Source organism: Acyrthosiphon pisum, chromosome A1 (assembly GCF_005508785.2).
Source record: "Acyrthosiphon pisum isolate AL4f chromosome A1, pea_aphid_22Mar2018_4r6ur, whole genome shotgun sequence".
Lineage (NCBI taxonomy): Eukaryota > Metazoa > Arthropoda > Insecta > Hemiptera > Aphididae > Acyrthosiphon > Acyrthosiphon pisum.
The window spans coordinates 130,617,437-130,642,120 of record NC_042494.1 but is presented as its reverse complement, the minus strand read 5'-3'; the positions used below and the strand labels follow the sequence as shown (position 1 = coordinate 130,642,120).

The 24,684-nt window shown below is 29.0% G+C and overlaps 1 protein-coding gene across 1 annotated transcript in view; it reads left to right on the top strand.

Moving 5' to 3' along the window:
* LOC100166366 (neuropeptides capa receptor) overlaps positions 1-24,684 on the top strand; it is a 158,267-nt gene that overhangs the window by 61,413 nt on the left and 72,170 nt on the right. Inside the window, exon 3 of the mRNA XM_029488336.1 lies at positions 2,831-3,150. Within this exon, the coding sequence (XP_029344196.1) occupies positions 2,877-3,150 (274 nt within the window). The 5' untranslated portion in view covers positions 2,831-2,876. The remainder of the gene's footprint in view (positions 1-2,830; positions 3,151-24,684) is intronic.

Here is a 24,684-nt window from a genome sequence, read left to right as displayed (position 1 = left end):
ATTATTATTGTTACCAAGTCCAACCAAAAACTTTCATATATCTAGGAGATTTTTTATAAAATTAGTCTGCAATATATTCTATTTTTCTACATTTTCATATTCGGCAAAAGTAAGGTTGATTGAGAGGGACATGGTCCCATCTCCCGCCGGTAGCTCCACTGCTTGCAATAACTTGCAGCAACCCTTTCAGTATTCAACACATATGATAATGTTTATGAGAAAAAATAATTATATACAAATAAATAATTATTATACTTATTATCAATGATAAACTTCCTGATGAACATAAATCAATAATTATTATAATAAATAATAATGTTACTATCGCACACCATAGTAGGTTGGAAGTCTATGGTACCAGCACCAATATTTTTATCGCACCGCCGTTATAACATCGTTATAATAAAGTTAATTTTAATTTTTTTAAATTTTATTTTGCTTTGGTGTTATTATTTTTTTTTCTTAATATATATTATTATTAAATTGGTGTATTATTGTATCTATTTTCAATACGATCACTTGTAAATTATATTTTTATTTTATCGTTGGCCGAGTTTTCTGTTTGCGCTTTCTCAAACCGAGTCAATGAATCTCTTACTATATATAAGTATAATATTATTCCTGTTAATATTGTTCTCATCAAACTTTTATATTGCATTATATAATATTGTCAATCACAATAATCACATACAATACCTTTAATTTCTATCGCCTACATTTTAAATCAAACTTACCAAACATATAGCCATAAAGGTATAATATTTTATCGTCAAACTAATACTATCAATTTATTAGGTACCTATGTAATAGTATCAATAATTAGATAATAAGATACCTACGTATAAATACTTAAAATGTAATGATTATGATAACTTATAGTAGTAAACATGAGTTAGTTCCGATAACCAATACACTTGTTATTGGGGCACGGTATACGTTTATCAAATTTAAACAATATTTAGAAGAGGAAAATATGTGAAATTGAAAAGAAAAATCGAAAAAATAACAAAAACAAGAGGAGAACAACAAAAAAAAAAATAAGAAAAGTTACACAGACCGATATAAATATTGGAAAAGGAATAAAAAAAAATTAAAAATGACGAATGACACAAAAAGGAGCTTTTGAAAAAATAGTCCAAGAAGTACAATATAATAGACTGAAAATTACAATCTCAAAAAAACATTTTATGAAAATTCAGTTGGCTCAAGGAATGATACAGGCAAACAAAAAACTAAACAAAGAGTTACAAGTTGAAAAAGAACCATCATAAACCATTCTTAAAAAAAAAATAAAAATAAAATAAAAATTAAGGAAAATGGGATTTCTTACGCAAAATTAGTGTAAATGTTTGTATAAATAGTTTTAAATATAATAAAGGATCCTAATATATTGTTTTATTAAAACTTAGGCAACTTAGGCCATTAGATGGTTTTTAACTGGGGAGGGTATTATAGGTTTAAACACGTGTGTTAATTAGTTTGGAACATTTTTTAGTGGGCACCCGTAGGTATCTGCCATGCCTGGGTTTGGGATGGTGGTACTTCTCTCCGGACACCGTGATTTGTCCGACGAAAAATTCCGCCCGCAGTCGAGGTTTTGAACCGGCGTCGGTGCGCGTTGCAACCGACGCCTTAGTCAATTCGGCCACTCCGTCCCCCCTTAATATATGTTACAATGACAGTTGAAAAATATTAAAAATATGTGGTCACAATTTTTTTTCTTCTAATTTATAAAGTTTGATTTTTAACAAAATCAGTTAAAAATTCATAACAATTTTTCTTTTCAACATTGAATATTTTGTCATTTAAATCCCAGACTGGCAAACCATCTCTGCTCAGAATCGTTTTTTGTATTCAATGATATTATATCATTGAAATCAAATTTAATAACATCTATTACAGTTAACCACCCCCTTGTAACCTACTGTACAGCAAAGCAATATCCACTTACCCTCTTTTTTTGTGACTAAATAATTATATGGTATTATATTTAAAATTGATCTATTTTTTTAGTAGTAATGACTTATATTGTTACACGTAATAGGTATACTCATTAATCCTATTTGTCATTTGAGCAAAATACTCACTATTCCCTCTATTAATTAGATTAATAGTCGGTGGAAATCTTGTAATTAATTTATATTTATATTAAAAGTCAATATAGTAATAATGCGTGTGTATATTATGTATAGTATTGAAGTATTGTATATTATATGAGTAAAAATACAAAATATTTGTTCGGGACATATATTGTGTTCAAATATAATATATATTAATATATTATTATGGTACATTATATTATGCATATAGAGATGTTCAACGGTAGTTTCTCACATAAACACAGTGTGCCATCGAATGTATAATATATTATATGGGTGATTATTTTGCCACATAACACTCCATGTTCAAGTAACCTATACTAAACTTACCAAATATTATAGCAGTTATAGAGAGGATGGTTCTAAATTTGTATATTAGAATAACCAATATGGTAATATCTATTGTTCTGCGAGAAAATCATTTCGGATATATTATAATGTATATATAATATATATATATATATATATATTTTGACAGAAATGATACCTGTAATGAAAACCACTACCTAATAATAGTTAGATATATAAGCACGCGTGAACACTCAATAATCTAATTGTAATTAATACGCGTATAGGTATGGTATAGCTAAGGCACCTACTTATTAAATACGTAATATGATTAACATCATTGTCATAGTATCGTCGTCGTCGTAGTCGTTATCATTATTATTATTATTACTATTATAAATACTGTCATTTCAGTTTGTGAATAATGCGCATTTTGCCCGCAGTTGTAAATGGACGTGTTCAAGGCGCAGTGTCGACAATACATTTGACATGAACAACACGACGAGTGGATCGTATATGGTCCAGCTCGACGACGCTGCAAACGAGACGGTAGAGGGTTATTTGCTCCGGACCCGAGGGCCCAAGCACCTCTCGCTGAACATCGTGTTGCCAATCACCGTCATCTACGTGTTCATATTCGTCACCGGAGTGATTGGCAATATCGCCGTTTGCGTAGTGATCGTTCGCAACAACTTCATGCACACGGCCACCAACTACTACCTGTTCAGCCTAGCCGTATCCGATCTCACACTCTTACTCCTAGGTAAGTCTCCAGCAATACACAACCACGTGGGATAATGTTATATCGTGACGTTAAACGTACCTGAGGAAACAATCACTAATTATTATAATATCTTCACATATTATTATGTGATAATTATAAATAATACTAACGAAGTAGTTATTGAAAGTAAATAACAGGTAAGTTAACAATAGTATACGAATCTATAGGCAACCTGTAGGCAACTAATTTACATAAGTAAAATACCATAGGTAAAAGTAAACTCATGTGAATATATTATACTATATTATATTGGGCAACTAGTACATTTTTCGCTATGAATATTGATCAATATAATGTATACAATTTAATCTAATTATAAATTAGAATATATTTCCTTTTTTAATCAAAATAGTTTGAAGTATAAAAGTATTGGAGTACAGGAGTGCAGTTTGTCAGAATAGTTTGACACAAAAAATATTTTTTTTAATTAGGTTTTTGTTTTTAATACTATTAAACGTACTATGTATGCGTTCCAAAGTATCTACCTATAATCCATATATATTATAAAGAATATATAATACATATAATTATACTAAGTAATATAATATAGAAATTTAACAATTTTAAATGTTACAAATTGTAAGTGTACAATAAAAGAAAGATAAGCGCTGCACGATTGAGTAATACAATTATGTCGTGGTCTTGTATATATTTAATGAACCCGACTGGAGATGAATATACTTTTACATTTGTATACATAAATCACATAAATTATGACGATATATTTTCCTGACTATCGATTTGCCGGATACTAGACTAAGACCATGTTCAAATGAAGCACCAATGTCCAATAGCTATTCTTTTTGAATTAATCCAGTAAATTCTAAAACACAGTTAAACGTATACGAGTATAATGGTCTTGAAAGATCTTATACCACGGACTAAAATATAATGGACTGGAAACGACACGGTGGGCGGATTATGGGAGACGGCCTGAAAAAGGTTCCTATAATCCTATGTTATCACCAACACTGTTCATTGAATGTTTTCATCGCTAACGGTGGTTTTGTTTGGTTTCTCATTTTGTATCTCGGTCCGTGTTTTATACAGAAACGCGCTGTAATCTATCAATACTCATATCTACCCCCCCCCCCCCGCATTTACCATCGAGCGGAGCGAGGAAGCTAGTGTTTTACAATGATGTTTATTTTTTTTTGTATCCTGTATACGAAATTTCTACCAGAAGAAGTGCTTCGTTGCAAATGCGTCAATGTATAATGGATTGTATTAAACTTGAATTCAATGATATAATATTATTGTATAAGTAAAACGATTCTGAGCGGAGACGGACGGTTAGTCAAATTGGATTTTTTTATATTGTTATTATTAATTATTATAGCCTGTTAGTTGAGTTAACATTATAATATTATTATTATTTTTTATTTGTTGGTCTGGCGATAAACAAAGCTTTTGAAATTAAAATCACATTTTTAGCAGTTTTCGTAATTTGTCGGGTAGTTTTTCCTATGGCATTAAATAACTATTGAGAAAATCGAAAAATGACCTCTCTAATGTACCATCGTGAACTAATTTTTTAAAAGATAATAATATACTATATGTTGAAATCGAAGCACTCCTTCTGGTAGAAATTGTGTATACAGGATAAAAAAAAAATAAACACTATTGTAAAACCACTAGCTTCCTCGCTCCGCTCAGAATCTACAATCCGTCTCTGCTCAGAATTGTTTTTCTTATACAATGATATTATATCATTGAATTCAAGTTTAATACAATACATCATACATTGACCCACTTTTAACCTACTGTACAGTAGGGTGACATCCACATACCCATTTTTTAAAACGGACTTTACCCTTTCTCAACAAACCTGTCCTATTATATTATAAAAAAAAAATGAAAATTGTTGATGCTGGTTTATCATTTTAGCCTGTAGATTATATTATCCAATAATGCAAATTGATTCAATTAAGACGCTTACATAATAAAAAGTCATAAATTAGAGCGTATGGTAAACATAGTTTTTAAGACACAAATGTAATACATTATCATTTATCAAAAGTCTCATAATTGAATGTTATGAATTTTTAATACATTGGTATTAATTTAAATAATTTATCGATGCTTCGAGTATATTATACATATGATCTTATACTTGAATGATGCCCAGGAAGGACTCTAAGAGGATATTATTGAATCAAGCTGATTGTATTGATCGATAAAAATACTCTTTATAGCTGTTTATTGACGTGCATTAAATGGTATATTCCTTATCCACGAGATAACTAGAATGATGAATGAATTCAGCTGTTCCAGACAATCTAAAAAAAACAACAAATATCCCATAAATAAATAAAAAAAGTTACAATAATATTGTCTGCGTAATCCTCTGCAGTTGAGTTACTTTCTTTAAGAGGAATAAGAAAGAACCCCAAAAAATAATCATGAACTTTTTTACGAACCGTTTCCAATTATTCGTTGGCAAATAATTATTTGTTGTGCCAAATTTGTTTTGAATTATTTTCAACAAAGGGTTTTTTAAATAGTTTAAATATAAATTTAGTATAAAATACGATATTTATTATTTTTCTCACTTATATTTTTTTGTAAAGGAATTTGAATATCATACATATTTTATTATATTAATTTACTTTGATAAAGAAATAAATTGTTCTTGTGGGTATTTAATGAAAGATAGAATTATGTTTTATCAATTTAAACAGTGTGCAAAACCAAATATTTTCAAACTTAATTATTATCTACCATTTATTTTTTAGATCATTTAAACATCAAAAATAATTTATAGCATGTATAATATAATAATGTATAAAACACTTTTTGAACAACATTTTAACTTACTCATAGGTTGTAGTACATATAATTGGTACATTATATATAGACGTCCATTAGTTGGTCTGTAAATTAACGACGACATTTCACGTATGCGGTTACCTTTTTTTTTAAGTGACGCTAACAGTATCTAGATAAATCTCTATGAGTAACAAAGACCACCTTATGTCCAAATCAGCATGTATTAATGAGCATGATAAAAATAAATTAAACATATTTGGTGTAGGTACTGAATTTGGATTTGAAACTATGCTTCGACTTCGTTAAATGTGTTTGATACGCCACTTGTCTTATTTATATTTTATATCAATTATATCAATTTTGAACATATAAAACGTATCTAAAATTCGTCATCAAAACGGTTATTTTTGTGTTTATAGTAAATTTTCATAACCGACAATAACCAAAAGAGCTATTATTTAATTGTTTGTCAATCTTGTTGGTATAGGTACAAATGAAATCATGAAAATATAATTATATATAATAATATATAGGTATACTCGACATTTCAATATTTCATATTGAAAGCATGCTAAGTATAGTTTTGTAATATATTAAAATGTTGTTCTGTATCTTATTATTATAAATTCAAGAGTTTTTTTTTAAAATGTAAATGTAATTTAAAATCTACTTACAGTTTTGTAGTAGATTGGCGTGTATAGGTCATTGCACTATATTTTTATGATTAAACCAAGGCGTACGAGAATTTATGGAACAATAAAAACATACATTATATAATAAAAATACAATATATTTTTTGATTTATTGTTCATCATCTTCCCGTTGTGTGCTCGACATCATCATTGTCTTATTCGTACCTTACTGCCAGTGATATAGACTGATAAAAATCGATTTAATTGACATGCGTACATAGCAAATGGTGATTAATTCTAAGATAAAAATCATTTGGTATGCATTGCATCTGCTGCACATTTACATAACACGTATTTTTTAAATACAATTTAATTATTATATTATTATCAATGACCAAAATTGAAATTATACTTTTGAAATACAGTTAAGTATTAGTTTATATATTTTATCAATTATCTATGCATCATGTATGTATTATATTACTTAGAAATGTTAGGTTTTCTCGATTGTAATATCGTTCTATATACTTATACATTGCACATCATAATACACTCTACCTAGTGGCCATCTGCTCTTGTCCAACACGTCGAAACCACCGCCGCCGCGCCGTGAACAGATTCCATTTTTTCTTTTATAACACGTGTCGTTTTATTCAAAATCTATACACATTTAGGTATTGAGCCCTCTATAATAATATTATTTACTCGTTATTTATGGCAAATGTTAATAATAATATTTAGATGCCTATCATACCAATAATACTGATTATAATATTCGATGTTATTATTATTTTATTTTTAATATAATAAATGTATCCATTACCCATCCGTTGTATAATATGCAAATTAACATACAATTTGTAGTATAATTTTATTTTCATAATTTGTTACTTGACAAAATGAATAATAAATAAATACGATACCTACATATTATACGCAGGCGTATAATATAGCTTGAATAACGGATTTGAATAATTCTCCCAAAGTATAAAGTATATGATTGAAATATGCTGAATGTTGCGAAAAAACTCAATTGGAAAAAATATATTTTAATACCCTGATACTGCAGTTTATTACCTGGCGAGTCATGCAGAGTTTTTATTGACGGATATTTTCAATTTAAGAGGTGCGAGCATTTGACCCTACTTGGTCCCTAGATGTTATGAAAAATCCTCCGCAAATTAGTGTTAGACACATCATTTTTATCACTTAGCAAAAATTAAATAGTTTTGAAATTAAAGGCAAAGCAATGGGTTTCATTATTACGACGTGTACATTGTACAGCGTTTAATGTGCACCACGCTATTATTTTTACTTTATTGTTTTTGGTTAACTCCGTGATATTTACTACAGTTTGGCCCGTAGTACCAACGTTTTTGGTGTCACAAATAAGTCAAATAAGAAATTCCTACATAATAATTTATTTTATTAAAACATCACGGTAAAATCAAATACCATAGCTAGAAATCATCGTAAGTATATATTGCACCGACTTAAAACGTTAGTTATAGTTAATCTCACTATAGCTTACTAAAATAATGTCATCATAATATTCAGTGTACCTATATGCCTTTATCTAGATATTTATGCATTAATGGTGGTTCTAAAAAGGCATAATAGATATAACATTACGTTTCTCCATAATATTATATTAGGCTATTTGTTAATGTCTTTGTCTGATGTTCGTGCGCGTTTTGTTATCACTTATCCGACTTATCATATTATTATACAATATACATATTTATAGACTCCATTGTAAATGCATAAAAGGACTGAATCGAATAATTCCAGTGTTAAAAAATGTGGAATTCTTTCATAGCATCATATAATATTATATTTTTGATCCAATGTAATACAACTTTTAAAGTATATTGTCCTTTAGTCTTTAGACTTTAAGTTTAATACACTGACAATATAGGTACTGTATTACTTAGGTATGATTTTACATTTTTACCATCTATAATATATCTATTATAACATCAACTTTTAGAAGGTTATAAGCTTAATGTAAAATTGATAACCGTTTTCCAAATAATATCGTTGAAAATGTCTATTCACGTTGAGTGCGATATAGTTTAATTTCATCTAATCCTATAATTATATTATAGAAAAGCCTTTTTCTCTGCCACAGCCACCACATCTTGTGTGGTAAGTATTTAAAAATCACTCATTTACACATTTCCCTACATATCTCTCGAACCATGGTATATGGTAATACATACTCTACAAAACTTGTCTCACCAAAATTCACCTAAGAAATAATTAAATTTCAATATCATCTCCCCAGACATATTATAATATCAGCATATCTCATATGTATATACTGCTTATAGATTTACTAAAATCCAAAAAAACAAACAAACACCGTTTGTCATTTTTTGTACTGACTAAAAAGTTTGATATCTTAATGATATTTTTAATTTTTTTTTTTTTGATGTATAAAAAAGTAAATTTTTTTTTTATTATTATTGATCTTTAAAGCCCGGCGACTATGGCCATTAGCTGATTGTGGGATTTTATGATTGTATGTAGTAGGTTTTGTAATGGTAGGGGGTTTTTACACGTGTGTAATGAGTTTGGCAGAATTTTTGATTGGGCACCCGTTGGTATCTGCCATGCCCGGGTGAGGGATGGCGGCACTTATTCTCCGAACACCGTGACTTGTCCGAAGAAAAATGCCGCCCGTGGCCAAGGAATCGAACTCGGGTCGGCTGCGTCGCAGCCGACGCCTTAGTCCGCTCGGCCACTCCGTCCCTCCAAAGTAAATTGCATGTGGAAAAAATATGCAAACCTATCTTACAATAATAGTTATAAACCATATTAAATGTGTATCTTAATATTGTGAGCATTTATGCAATGTTAAATTACTTCAGACATAATACTTTATTCATTTAAAAAACCACTGCCATGGCACAGAAGCCATAATTTAAGCTGTATTTACAGTAATTACAAACATTGTCGACAATTTGATTTTATATGTTGAACAGATGGTATAGTATAGGTAGGTACTGTAGTAGCTTCTGCAAGAAACTATAAATAGTTAAATTATTAACATACAAGTAAATTAGTTTTCTATAGCAAATGCATCATTCATTCTAACTTCGTATTTGAATGTAAATAAAATTTAATTAAAAATTATTTTTGATATATTTAACGTAGGTAGATGTACCATATATATTAGCCATCTTATAACAAATATTTAATAATTCTCATAAGTTTATATTAAGTTGCATTGAAATATTAATCTTGTTAAATTCTTACCGTAATTACGTGACATTATGAAGTGCTTTTATTGTTATCACAAAATCGTAAATACGTGCCAAATATTTTATTAAATTCATAAATTACAATAAAAGAGATAATAAGGGCCAATAGCGGGAAAACAATTATTAGATTCATTAGTATTATAATATAATATACATTTCAGGAATTGTGATCTAATTAGAATAAGTGCAGTCAATGAGTCAAACACGTTTCAGTGAATTTGACTCCTTAGTAATATTAATATTAATACTTATTATTGGAAATTTACAATAGGTTCCTATTTATTTTTTTAAAACAATGCGTTTTTAAAATTCTTTAAAGTAATGCCGATAAAAAATCTAAAATGAAACGTAATTTGTTGCTTTTTATCTAATATGGTTCAAATCTTTGAAAAAAGAAAACAAAAAAATTTAAGTTAAAATTTATTATTGGAGAAAAAAGGAAACGTTAAGATGTCAAGAAAAAAATGTTCAAATTATAGTCCATTTAATAATGAATAGTCTCCGTACCTATGAAAAAAAAAACCCAAAAAAAGAGTAACATAATGGATAAAACAAAGTTTTTTCTTAAGTTACGTTTTATTTATAATTAAAGTTTATAATAAATGTTTAGCTATACATAGTTTGAGTAATATCCTTAAGCTACAAGTTATAGTACAATGGAAAAGTCGGGATTTAAAACAGAAAAAAAAGACGTCTTGTTAGCAATATCGTAAGTAAAATAATGGTATAAACATACAGTAACATAGTTTAAAAGTAAAAATATAATTTCTATTATAGCAATTGAAATGTGATAAGTTTAAATAGAACTAAAATGTTGTTTAATAATTTAAGTAATGGCGGGCTTCTATGCTTATAAATTATTCACATTAAATTTTCGAAATTAGAGAGCAAGAGAGTACTTTCATGTCACGCGTCGGTCAGACTTTTAATTTGATTACTGTTATGTACTTGGAACAATTTCAAGTTAAATCATATTTTTTGGTCATTGAACAATAACATGTGAAATCGTATTTTTCTGAACTTGGAAAATATTGAGCTGAATTGTATTTTCATTTTTCTTTCGAATAATTTTAAATAGTTTACACTTAGAATATTTTTAATAATATTTCATTAAATACTTTAAACTACTAGGAATTTTTAATTTAACTTTTCGATGACTTCGATCTACTTCGCTTTCCTTTTATAATTGTCAGTACATGGGATCGCTACAATATTATATTATTTTTAGTTAATGTCACATAATTATATACATTGTATAAATCTGTATAAAAATAAAATACATTTATGCCTAAATTTACGAGTACACATAATATTGTACTAACGGTACTTATGTTGGTGAGATGGTGTGTCCCACAAATAAATAAGAAGGCCCAAAATTACTGTAGGCACCACCTGAAATTCAGGTTTGCGCACGCCTATGCTATACATTCTGGCTTACGCAGTAACGTCCCTGTACACACCATTATCCACGTACAATTTACGACGATCACGATGTGAGTACGATTTATTGTTCAATTCTTTGTCGTCGTCGATCGCGGCCACGGTGGTCGGAAATTGAATTTTGCTAAGGGTGCACTATATGTTACGGGAAACTTTAATATAATATATCATCATATTTTATAATATTGTTGTAAAAATTATTTACACATAATATAAATTTAAATTCAAAAATGTTCCCACATAATATTTTGAAACATTGATTTCAAATAATTACACGATTACACGAATTACATGATTCCTACACGAACTGATGTTTCTTTATTTAGTCATTCACTTCCTTAGCTGGATGCTGTTTTTTAAAAATAATAGACACGATGTCACAAACACGAATTTCGTTTAACAATCGTATAGGTAGTATAAATTCTAAACCTAACTTAACCATTGATTTGGCAATTACCTACTTGTTCAGTTTTAAGTTTGATTTAAAAAGTTTGAATGTTACCTTAATTGCATTTCTTAGCGTCATTAAATACTGTTGACATTATAATTAGTGCGAATGAAATTAACAAGTTAATAATATTTAAACATTCTATAATATGTAATCATTTAATTTAAACTATATCTGTTATCATATTAGTATTAAAGCATACCTGATTACTAATTCAACATCCAAACATATTCACTTTATATGTTGGTAAATTTTCCGCTACGATGAAATTCTACTGATAAATATTTAGGTATCATCCATGCATCAAAACCTCTAGTAATATTAGATAATCCATCCCTCTACAAATATGTATCTTAAATTACCTTCTTGTCTCGGAAAAATATTCAGCATTTTGAATTTCGTGGCGTGTTAATACGGTATTTTTATCATATATAAATTAAAATTACAACCATATATCTAAATAGTTTCGAGAGTAGTATATTAACTGGAATTACTTTGTGCCATAGTATGATGTAGGCGCATAGTCAATATACTGCGGTGGATGTGAGTCGGGTTTTAACTATCCACCTACAATCACTTGGAGAAAATATGTCTTTGACTATATTTTTTTAGAACCCGCTCACCCGGATTAGAAGTTATGTCACCGACATTTTAATTATTTTATGCAGACGGGAAGATTACCTGAAACTAGAATTTATTCCATACGTAATTATATACTGGTATTTGACTATAAAATATATGGTACTATGGTATTTTTAAAACAAAAGTATATAATACCTTTCTATCAACAGTGACTCAGATTTATTGATTAAAACGAAAATTGTTGTATTTAATTAAATTAAAAAATACATTTTTAATCCTAGGCTATTTAATGTTGTAAACTACCGTGTAATGACATTAGTTTATAATAATATTAATGACCCATTGAAATTTCTCATTTGAAAAATGAAACACGATAGCACAGAGTTGTTTTTTATATATACAATATTGATAGCCTGAGATGATAATATATTATTATTAATACCCATTTACATAATTAACGGATCTTAACAGTAAGTACCGTGAAATAGAGAAGAGATAACGCGTAGTAATAATATTTGACGTTCTTACAATATTATATTATCGCTTGTTACATCGAAACATGGATAGTTAGAGAGATTACGTTATAAAAAATAAGTCTTCGCGAGGCGTTTCAATATCATATTATCAGGGCACTCTCCTACGCGTCCTTATGATAAATAATATGTTGCAATTTCTCCATTCCCCTGCGATAAATTATTATAAGTCATAATTTCTTCTACTGATATAATTAATGACATCACTGTTTATTATATATATACGTAACAAAGTTCAAATTAACTAAATGTGTTCCACGTGACATTATCGATAACGTCAATTTCGAATAACGAATGGAGTGATAAATATTTTTTTACAACGCTGTATTTTTTTCCCGCTTTGTTGTCTGAAAAATATTTTTGAGTTGCCTATAATACCCTATAAATTAGTTGTTTCGAGAGTTTTGTTTAGCTTCGCCAGGCTGTCCTAATAATCTGTAATATTACTATTTTTCCAGTTTTCTTAATCGCCTGTAATGTTTTTGATTAAGACTATCGAAACTTCAATGTTTTTATTATTTTCATCGGTGATGACAAAATAATAATATCATAATATTATGACGTATAGTTTTATTATAGATCAGTGGTGGTGAAACTTGGTGAGGGGATGAGGGGTCATGGATTCCCAATGACCTTTTTTTAAAATACTTATAGTAATAAATTAAACTATTAATTATATTTTTAATAATCAAAAAGTGCTTGTTATAAAGTCAATTAATACATCTCTTCCTGAGAAAAAATCATTTTTATCTATTAAATTGGGAGGTACAAACTAGCTGGCGCCGAGTTTGTCGAAACGTGTCGTCCACCCCTCGGCAATCTTAGCTACAGTATCCCGTCCGTTATTTACGTCTTTTTATTTGACATGGACTTATAATACTGTTGACTGATGCAATAATATATGTCATATACTCATAACATTATGCATTTTGGTATTGGAATTGCGAAATAATTGTCTATTTTTATTAAGGATGATTTACCAAGTAGGTCATCCCGTTTTTCTTCAATAATGTAGTTATTCAAAATCTAATTTTTGGAATAACTTTCTTATGTGCTTAAAAACGTGATTGAGAGTAAGTACCGGCCACTGCCACTAGTTCCCGGATAAGTGACCACCCGGGTTCGTAGTGGAAAAAACCTTGCCACACATACACTTGTCGCTAACCAACTGTTTCAATCGTACCAACCTCTAAAACCACAATAGCTAATGGCCATGGTTGATGATCTCAAAACCAGTAAAAAAAAACCAATATATAAATAATTCTATGTATGTATTTATGTAAAAATCTCATTAAAAAAAAAAAATTTTCAAAATAACTTGTTCAAATTTAGAATCAGCCATTATAGGTATATAACTATATAAGGTACATCAAAGTTTTCAAAACAATTATCCATTAAATAATTTACAGTAAAAAAGTGGGGTTTTATTTGAAAAATAGATATTGTATCACCAAATCTCTATAATTCTTTAAGTAGTATAAAAACTCTCGTGAATTTGAAAATATGGTCTTTAAGTAAATTTAAAAATTATAAAAATCATATTTTGAAGAATGTTGAAGAATATAAAGGGGTTGAGCATGCTTTAAGTTAATCGCTGTTTATTATACTATTTAATTATTATATGAGTGAAAACATGACTTTTGTCTTATATAATTATCATCATCTTTATTATGTGTAATTTTAGTTTACGATAATAACAGAACAATACGATTTTAAAAACTGTTTATTATTATAACAATTGACTTTTAGTATGATATTAGGTAGGTATATATTAAGTATTAACAATTGAATCTGATAAATAATAAAATATATATGTACATATAGTGTAATAACTGATATTATGTATTTTATATAGTAAATGACAAACGTTATAATACGACAGCACATTATATTATGAAAAGCTTTTATTTAAGATTTGCTCACGTGATTACTTCAATTAATTTCATCAAATTTTTAATGAGTGCCTATTAAAAGAGAAATGTATAATTTTTAAGTAGACTTGGAACTCTAAAGCATTTTTAAGGAACATAATAATACAATAGGAAAGTTTAAAACAATAATTATTTTTCACCGTTAAATATCAAAACTAAGGGGACTTTTAACTATATATAATTATTAAAAATAGCAAAAAAAGTTTTATAAAAGTCATTCGTTATTTCGTATTTTATTTTAGGTTGGTTATATCATATTATATTCTTGAAACAGTTGAAACACAACGTGATTCTTTCGTCAACGTGTGTGCCATTTTCTCATTTATATCGGACAGCCAATACGTCAGTTTAAAATGTAATTGTTATTTGTTCATTGTTGCAATATAACGCTTTTACCCGGGTTAGTGATATGGTTATATAAGGGATTTCAGACTTTAATTTAATGAAAGGAGCACTTTAAACTGTAAAATTAAACGAATATTATACACATTAAGTCTATGAAATGTTAAAATAAACCGTTGCACGTTGGCCGAAATTGTAAGTGTCTAAGATTATTGTTTTTTTGAGTAATACATTTACACGAAAAGAATCAAAACTTATTTTGTTAAAGGATACTACAAATAGGGAGTACGCATTTTATGTCATATATTTTTTTGGTCTTCTCGGTATTATACAGAAGGAAATTACTTATTTATTAATTGTGTTGTATGTTTAATCGAGGGAACTATAGTATAATATTATGAAACTTTTAAAACACTCCTTTTATTCTTCTGTTATTTATTTTTTTTTTATGCTGTAAGATTAAAATAAGTAATTTTAAATTAAGTAACTTAAGTAATATATTATTATATTAAATAGGTCAGCTAAATTGTTGAAATGCTTCAGCCCTGAAAACAATTGAAAATACACAACTGTCACGACTCCCGATTATCAAGGAAACCTCTCAAAAATAACAAAATATAATATATAGCGGTGCCCACAATGACAAGTTAAGCTTTTACCGAACCCTTGATTTTGAATGTTAAGCTATACAAATTAAGAGTAAATAAAACTAGAATTATCATTATAATTTTGAATTTTGGGTGCTATAGTAATCTTTTAATAAAATTATACATTTAAGCTTTGAAAATAAAAACATTTTAAATCTGTTTATTTTTAAAGGCTGCTATGGTTATTATTCAATTATTATATCAATGCATTTTATGAATAATTTAAATAAGAACCGAAATAATAATACTTTTCTTCGCCGTTTTTATAATTGCGTTTTAAATTTCTTATATATAATATATATGACATATATACATTGTATACTTATAGCCTATATAAATGTATTGTAAAATGTAATTAATATTTAATTTAACAACAACTGTTGATAAAATATGTCATAATATTGATATTATTGTATACATATAAAACATGAATGCATTTCAGTGCATTTTTTGTAATTATTTTAGTTACAGTATTAATTCAAAAAACTTCTATTTAAAACGGACAAAAATTACAAACATAAATGTATATAATAATATTATATAAGTGGTGGTTGATTTGAATATATCTATGTCTTGACTCTACGTTTTTTCTATTGCCATTATGCCATTCACCCACTTAAGTTCCTTTATAAAAATTAAAAACACTGTCGTCTTCTTTCAATAAAATAGTATCATAGAACAGCTATTTAATAAAGTAGTAATACTACTAGTGCTTAATGCATATACACAGTTTATTATAATTTATGTTATTTAAATATTGTACCAATAAAATGGCCTTGCTGTAACACGATCCATCTATCGAGACTTTAAATAAGCTTAAAATAACAAACTGTTTTATGAAATATAGTATTAGATGTGGGTGTTTAAACATATAAAAATAATTTTCAAAAATAAAGCAAGAAAAAACTATTTGTAAATGATAAAAAAAAAAACACTTGTCGGTTATATAAGTATACAAATATTTTTCAAGTTTTATTAAAAAAAAAAAATAACTTTCATATATTATCTTTAATTTATATTGTGTACCTCTGCTTGAAATATTGTCATGCTATATAATCACTGTTAAGTGAACTTTTCCTTTCCATGCCAAAAAAGTATTTATTTTGTTTTAAGCCACTTTTTCTAATACATCAAAAATAATGTGTGAGTGCGATCAGATCTCCGGGTACGTGCGTGCGTGCGTTACAAATCGTATTCCATCGGATTCTTTAGTACCTACGTTAATATAAATAACATTTCTCAACAATCAACGGACCCTTAGATATTATACTATAAATCATGTATGCGCACGTGGGTGTGTGTGTGTGTGCATAATATGCATGTACCTATGTATATATGTATACCTATATGTACACATGTACATACGTATCGTGAGTGTACACGAAGGGTTTGCTATAAAGAACGGACTGAGATAGGATTAGCGTATGAAAATCCAAATTCGCACTTTCCCTTCTAATTTCAGACGACCGTCCTTACACCTCGGCCCATCCCTCCACTCCTACAGCTGCTATCGATTCGAACTCTCAGCTGAATTCATTAACAACGGTCGTATAGTATAATATATAATATTATATAAACGGTCTCGAGTGAATTGTAGCCATTGTTTATCATCGTTTACATATTACAATACAATATAGAGTATATGCACAAACCAACCAATGAACTATGATGTACATTGTACAATGTATATGCACTCACACACCACGCACAATAATTATTGTTGTTAATACATGTATACATTACGTATACGCGCGCCACACTATCGAATTGATTATATACGAATATGTCATACTAAATCATATTATGATCATGGTGTGCGTATTACGATTTGCGTTAATTATCATCGATGTATAATATAAGTATATAAACTGCATGGTATAATAACAGTAGCAAATATAACACTATTTGTATTGATTGTACGTTTTTAGAAACGACGTCACGAATTTTTAAGACGACAATTTATTGAACACGGAAAAGTCATCCAAATTGTATGTGATGAATACCTAATGAATATTGTAATTAATAGTATTTTTTAATTATATCCGTAGTGATAAAAACAATAGATAAGAGTTACGCCTTATACCAGGTTCACAGCCTGCTAGGTCGTATGTCGTGTCCATTTAATTATTATCGTATTCTGATTGGCTGATGTAATCATGGAATCATTCACTAACCATGATCCAAGGGAAAATTACTAGAGTTGGCCCTAGCTCAACTTTTGGACACGGCACGACAGACAATGTAACTGTGAACCCGATTTTATAACTTATTAATACTGCAACGTTAATTGTATTAACATTTAAAATACTACTGGCTGACAAAATAATTAAATTTTTACCAAAATGTTACAAAATACTGTAATAATTATAATTCAATATTAATGATATTAATATTTAAAACAAACAAAAATGTTTTTTCTCCAATAGTTATTGTTTTATTAATAATTTATAATTAAAAAAAAGAACTGTTATTGAATTTGGAGGATTTTATTCTCGTGACACTTTTTGAAATTTCTAACATTTCGTTTTGAAACAAAAAATTGCAAAGACCTGTGTGACATACGCATTGTGTTACGAAACATCGTTAGAGCTCATAGAAGTGTATAACAATATTATTATATTGTTCCGATTTATACCAGATGTATTGCGACGATATCCATTAAGTAAAGTGGTGCACCGCGTGCTTATCAATAAAACCCATAAATCGAAAACCACCTACAACAGCAGCCGGCTTGTTATCCAGTGTCCTGTAGTACGTATAGGTACGTCGTGATATATTACAAAATTATAAATTATAATATAATACACCGGCCATTGGCTATCTACTATATGCTCGCGTGATTATGATAATCGCATTATTATTATTATTCGATGTACGTCGTAGCGATTAATTATTATAATATATTATGACGTATTATACCTACCTACCTATATCGAAAAGGCATACACCTACATTACGCGCACAGACGGTTTTGGGCGTAATATTAAAGCTAACAGAGGCGGAACGTCATTTGATTTCCTCATCGGCGGCATTTGCTGGTTTTTGTTTATCGTACACCGCAGCGTAGTGTTAACGATATCGAAATTATATATAAGTACACGTTATTTACCCGACCAGCAGTGTATATGACGTGACGGTTCATACTCGGACCAACCCCCTCAAAACTATTTAGGTTCATCCATATAGAATAAAAACAATAATTACCTATAAAACAAGGCTATAAATTCAGGGTGCTGAAGTCCCTCTACATTTTTTCATATTACGTTATAGATACCGCATAATGACTATTCAAATGTAAATTAACGTAAAAAAATGTGTTGTTGCTAATTTCAAAATTGAGAGGGCTAAGCAAACCCAAGCAACCCCCCCCCCCTCCCCCAAAATTGCACCTCTGTAGGTGAGTATTGAGTAGTGAATACCTTTACCAATTCTAACATAAATTATTGATACATTGCACATAACATACACGATACGCATCATTTTCTATTTGAAGCATATTATTGACATCATCATAATATACTAGTTGCAAAAAACAACACCCACCCACATTCCACACTCAGATTCTCCGTCTATAAGAATAAGGTCAATGATTCACACTCTAACAATGAGCTGTTTTTTGCAGAATTCTAGAAGCTTTTGGTTTCATATCTGTCACTACGACACTACGTCTATTATACGTCGATTCGTTATATGTTTACCTTAAGCAATGTCGTGCACTCTTTACTGTTGACCATTCGCAACGTTATCGATATTCGCCTGATAAAATAAATTGGTAAGTCAGCAATAATACGACTTTTGGTCCAGCTGACGCATCCCACCGTCTCCAGCCGTAGTCACAGTTTGCCTCATTTCATTGGTCGTTAAATTATCCACCAAAAGACAATCTCACATTATTATATATATATATATATATATATAAATATATATTATATATATGTGTGTGTGTGTGTGTTATTATATATTCTACCAATGAGAAGAGGTTAGGTACCTACTTATCGATGGGATTTGAATTGGTCGGTGAACATGATGCGTATAACAAAGTTGCTGATTTACCTACCTATTTACTTTGTCACGGATAATCGTTTTTTCTCACATCAATCGTTGACGAAACGTTTTTCCGATTAACATTGGTACACAGTGGTAGTACATACCTGCAGTCCACCACTTTTCCCACTATTTCCCATAAGCTGATAACAATGAAAAACGGGGAAAAACGGTGACCAACTCTACATTTAACTACTCTTTTAAACTATATTATTGATCTGATTAAACTTCAACAGCTAAGGCCATTAGTTTTTTTTACATTTTTATGCAACATCTAAATATAATATTAGATTACATTGCATTGTTATTATTATTATTTTTAAATATATTTATATATAATATATATGTATATTGGAAGAATATTAATTGTTAAATTTGTCTGTGAAGCTCGGCCTCTTCGAGGAGGGAGATGAGATAATTCGATATGTCTGGTCCTACGGATGAGTGCCTATACATTTTATTTTATGTTGTGTAATACTAAATTATGTATTACTATAATATGTATACGAAAACACGATACAATTATAACGTTATATATCTCATTATATTATTGTCAGTCGAATTTTGCGAACCCGCAGTCTGCGAAAGTACTCGAACTCAGTTCTCAAATTATAATAAATATATACTAAATTATACACGTTTATATTAGCATCAAAGGGGCAATATCCATATTATAATACGACATGTTTAAGTATATAAAAGTTATATACTTATATATGACACTATATAATAATATGTTTACCAGTATTATAATAACAGGACGGAGAAGAACAACGCTGAAACTATTTTATTGTATATGATATAGGTACACAGTATATAAATACACCAGCAACACCTAAAAACATTTACGCAATGGTTTAAATATTTTATTTGAAGTCAATTTATTTATGAGACGTTAGAAACGCGTTCCGTTTGCGATGTTCGGTGATTAAATAAATAATTAAACGTTTTTGAATTCCAATGGTATATGCGTGTATCACATGATATTTGTGCAGATTAAGTAACGCCCATTCTGTATATTATATGATTAATTTTTTTCGGAGAAATGTAAATGCATGTTGTGTATCACATGCAGGGTTGGTTTATGATAGATTGGAAGATCGGTAGATTTCCCGATGGACCTGTTTGATTGAGTGCCGTTTTGGAATTGGTAGAGAAACATTGAACGGAGGGATGAGGAAAGTGCATAAGGAACACGCATGGGAAAAGAAATTAAAATTGTTAGGTACCTAAATAAAAATGCAAAGATAGTTGTAGCCAAAATAAATGATTAGGAACATGGTAAAAAAAAACGAGAAAACACAAAACGTCACGTGCATGGATAAATTCTGTACAACAGAAAACATAGCTTCAACAATGAATTATTCAAAACACAGATACGATACGAAAACATATAAAAATAAATAGCTTATAAGCACCAATTCAGTTTAATTACACAGGCATTTTTGGGATATGTGTTTCATAATGTGTTTTTATATAGAATAATTTACATTTTTTCGAGTTGGTTTGTTGGCAGCTTTAAGTTTATTTTTCCGGGCCAATCTCAAAGAGCCATATAACCCCTGAATTAACATGATATCGATATTAAAATATATATTCAAAATCCTCGTTCAACTACTGGAGACCACGATTTCAGTAATGGTTTCTGATACTACTTCTAAGAAGAGAACGAATTCATTCTTAAGCCGTGGGAAGAATAACAATATAGGTATTATTTTTTCAAACTTTTTTATTAATTTAACTCTAACACAGTTATTTTTGATTTCTTATTTGGATTTTACAACTATATGTGTTTTTAAAATGTGTTCACGTTGTTTTACTCGGTTACAACTTTATGTGGGGCGGTAATGTTGGCCGTTGGGTGATTATAGGTATGGTAAAAGAAAGCTCAACAGATAAAATGCACCATTATAATGGATCATTAATTAACACTTTATGTGTAGTACGTCCAACGTTTGTAAATAATTAAACACAGATCGAGGTCGAGTCGGAGAGGTCATTCTCAATGCGTAAATTGATATCGTATACGCGCGTACTTAGGTACAATAACGAGGATTTTCAAAACAATTAGAAAGGTCACAGTGGAAAATGAGTAATAAAACTATTACAGTAGATTTAATTAAATGGAAAAAAACAGCGCTAACAAAGAATTTTTCCGAGCTGACTTTCAGTGTAAAAAACCATTATTATAGACGTGAACAAAATATGCACAACAAATGTGATGAACGACGAGCAGCATGGAACGACGCGCAATCGTGTTTAAAGCTGTATTTGTAAATTCTGAGTGCTATTATACCTATATATTTTTCCAATTCCAGTATATCTCATTCCATTCTTTGCCCCCTCACTGTCATTAATTATTTATTTATCATTTTTTTTTTTCACTTCCAAAACGTTTGATTTATTGTCGAACAGACAATTATAATTGAACTCAATTTTTCAAAATTATTAGTATAATGATTGTCAAAATAAAAAACACTACCTATATTTTATGAATTATGTATATATAATCGTTCGTTCTCAAATCAACTGCGAATAATTCAATGTCGGACGTTCCAACCATTTTGAAGAAAACATTTCGATTTCAAGTAAAATATTATAATATTGTAATAATTACAAAATTTACATTCACTAAAACAACAATAATTATTTTATCAAAGCTATTACTGTATAAAATATGTAGATTAAAACAATAGTAGTCTAAAGGAAATAGTAGTTAAAATAGTTTTATTGTGATAAATGATAATTACTTGTGAATTCGAGTTGTTCGGTTCAATGATTTATTTACAACATCATTAATATTGGACTTTTTATTATTGTCGCAATAACAAATATCATAATTAAAAATCTACTATACTACTGTGTACATACATATTCACACGGATAAAAGAAAACTAATTATAATAATTTGGTAGAACTTTAGACATATTTTTTTATTAATAGTTGATTGAGGAAAGTTGTTGGCAGTGAAAAACATCTGAAATAAGAAAATGATAGAAACCACTCGTTTTTACCAATTTTTGGGTAAACCGAGATTTGTGTAAATCAGTTTTTGAGAGTAATGATTTATCATTGTTTTTAAATTTGGAGACAACCACCCCAGTGACCCACCCAAGTCATGTATCACGATTACTTTATTGTTACTTCCATTTATATATTACCATCAAAACTTTTTGAAACAATCTCCTTTTTTTGGTAGAATTCTGCAGTTAACTTTCATTTTCATAAGTGAATATATATCTAATGTGGTCTTTCATAACTTAGCTTCAAAACGTATGTTAGTATAGATATTCCTATAGTATATAACTTTGGTTGATATACCAAAAAGAACATTTTGATATATCTGTGTAAAGTGAGTACAGCGTATAGTTTACACAGTGTAAAGTGATAACTTATCTCTTTTTCCATAAACCAGTTTATTAGAATGTTATAAATATATTTTTAAGTTTGCATAGGAAAAAAATATATACATACTTTATTACAGTGATAAAAGTTTTTTTAACTATAATTTATTTCAAAATTTTACATTTTTACTTTTAACCGAATATAATTTTTAATTTTTTTTTTTTTTTAAATATTAACTAACAATATAAATACGTTTTGAAAAAATGTCTGCATTTTTTTCCAACCTTACTAGATCAATGAAGTTAAAAACAGATCATCTTCTTACTTAAATATCATTATTAACTTTTCTCTGTTTCCTCCTAAGATAAACTTTTGAAATTTAAAACACAGATTAATCTCGAGTAGTTTAGGATGCTGTAAGAAAGTGAGCCCTTAATATTGTGCCATTTCAAAATGGGAGGATTTCAAAATTTGCAAAATTGTTACTGATTCACTCACTGATCATCAAAATTATAAGACACTTCCCGTATAGGAAGACATGTGAAATTTGGCACAAAGGTAGGTCTTACAGTGTAACTAAAGGGAAAAATCTAAAAATTGAATTTTTTTCAAAATTAATACCGCTTCAGTGAGTGTATTTCTAAATGTATGAAGTGGCGCGCTTAGCACGCATAAACGTTTACTTTTAAACAGCGTTACAATATTATGGTAATAAGGAATTGTTTGTAGTTGACTTATATATAATATATTATATTTATAAAACATAATAACGTTTTCGTACATTTATTTTATTCAAATACAAAATATACAAGAGAAAATCTACGATATATAAAAAAAAATAAATAATAATAACACGTCGTCCGCGATTCTGAAGCCCGCAAAAATAAATGATATCCCCAACAAAAACGTAACCGTGAAAAAATGCCAAGTTCCAAACTCCCTACCAAAAAATTCGGTCTATCAAAGTAGTGAAATCTACATTGTGGCCAAGTCTGCTATTTTTTAATTCATAACCTCACTGCACTCCTACATTAAAGAGCAACACTCCCCTTTTATGTTTATTGTTTAACATTTGGCCAGTTTTTGAATGAGGCATAAATCATCATTATCGAATGTACTCACTTATGACTTACGTGGGTGGTGGGGAGAAGAGAACTCAGAAAAAAGAAAAACGTTTAGATTTCTTCTCAAAAAAGACAGTGAATCATAGTAGTGGTATCTACATTGCGGGCAAGTCTAGTTTGTGCCTCATTCAGAAACTGGCCAAGTGTTAAACAATAAAAATAAAAGAGGAGTGTTGCTCCTTAATTTAGGAGTGCAGTGAGGTTATGAATTAAAAAATAGCAGACTTGACCACAATGTAGATTTCACTATTTTGATAGGCCGACTTTTTTGGTAGGGAGTTTGGAACTTGACATTTTTTCACGGTTATGTTTTTGTTAGGGATATTATATACATATATATTATATTGATTGTTCGTTTCACTTGCAACAATACATAACTACATAATATAATAGTATATATTGTTATACAA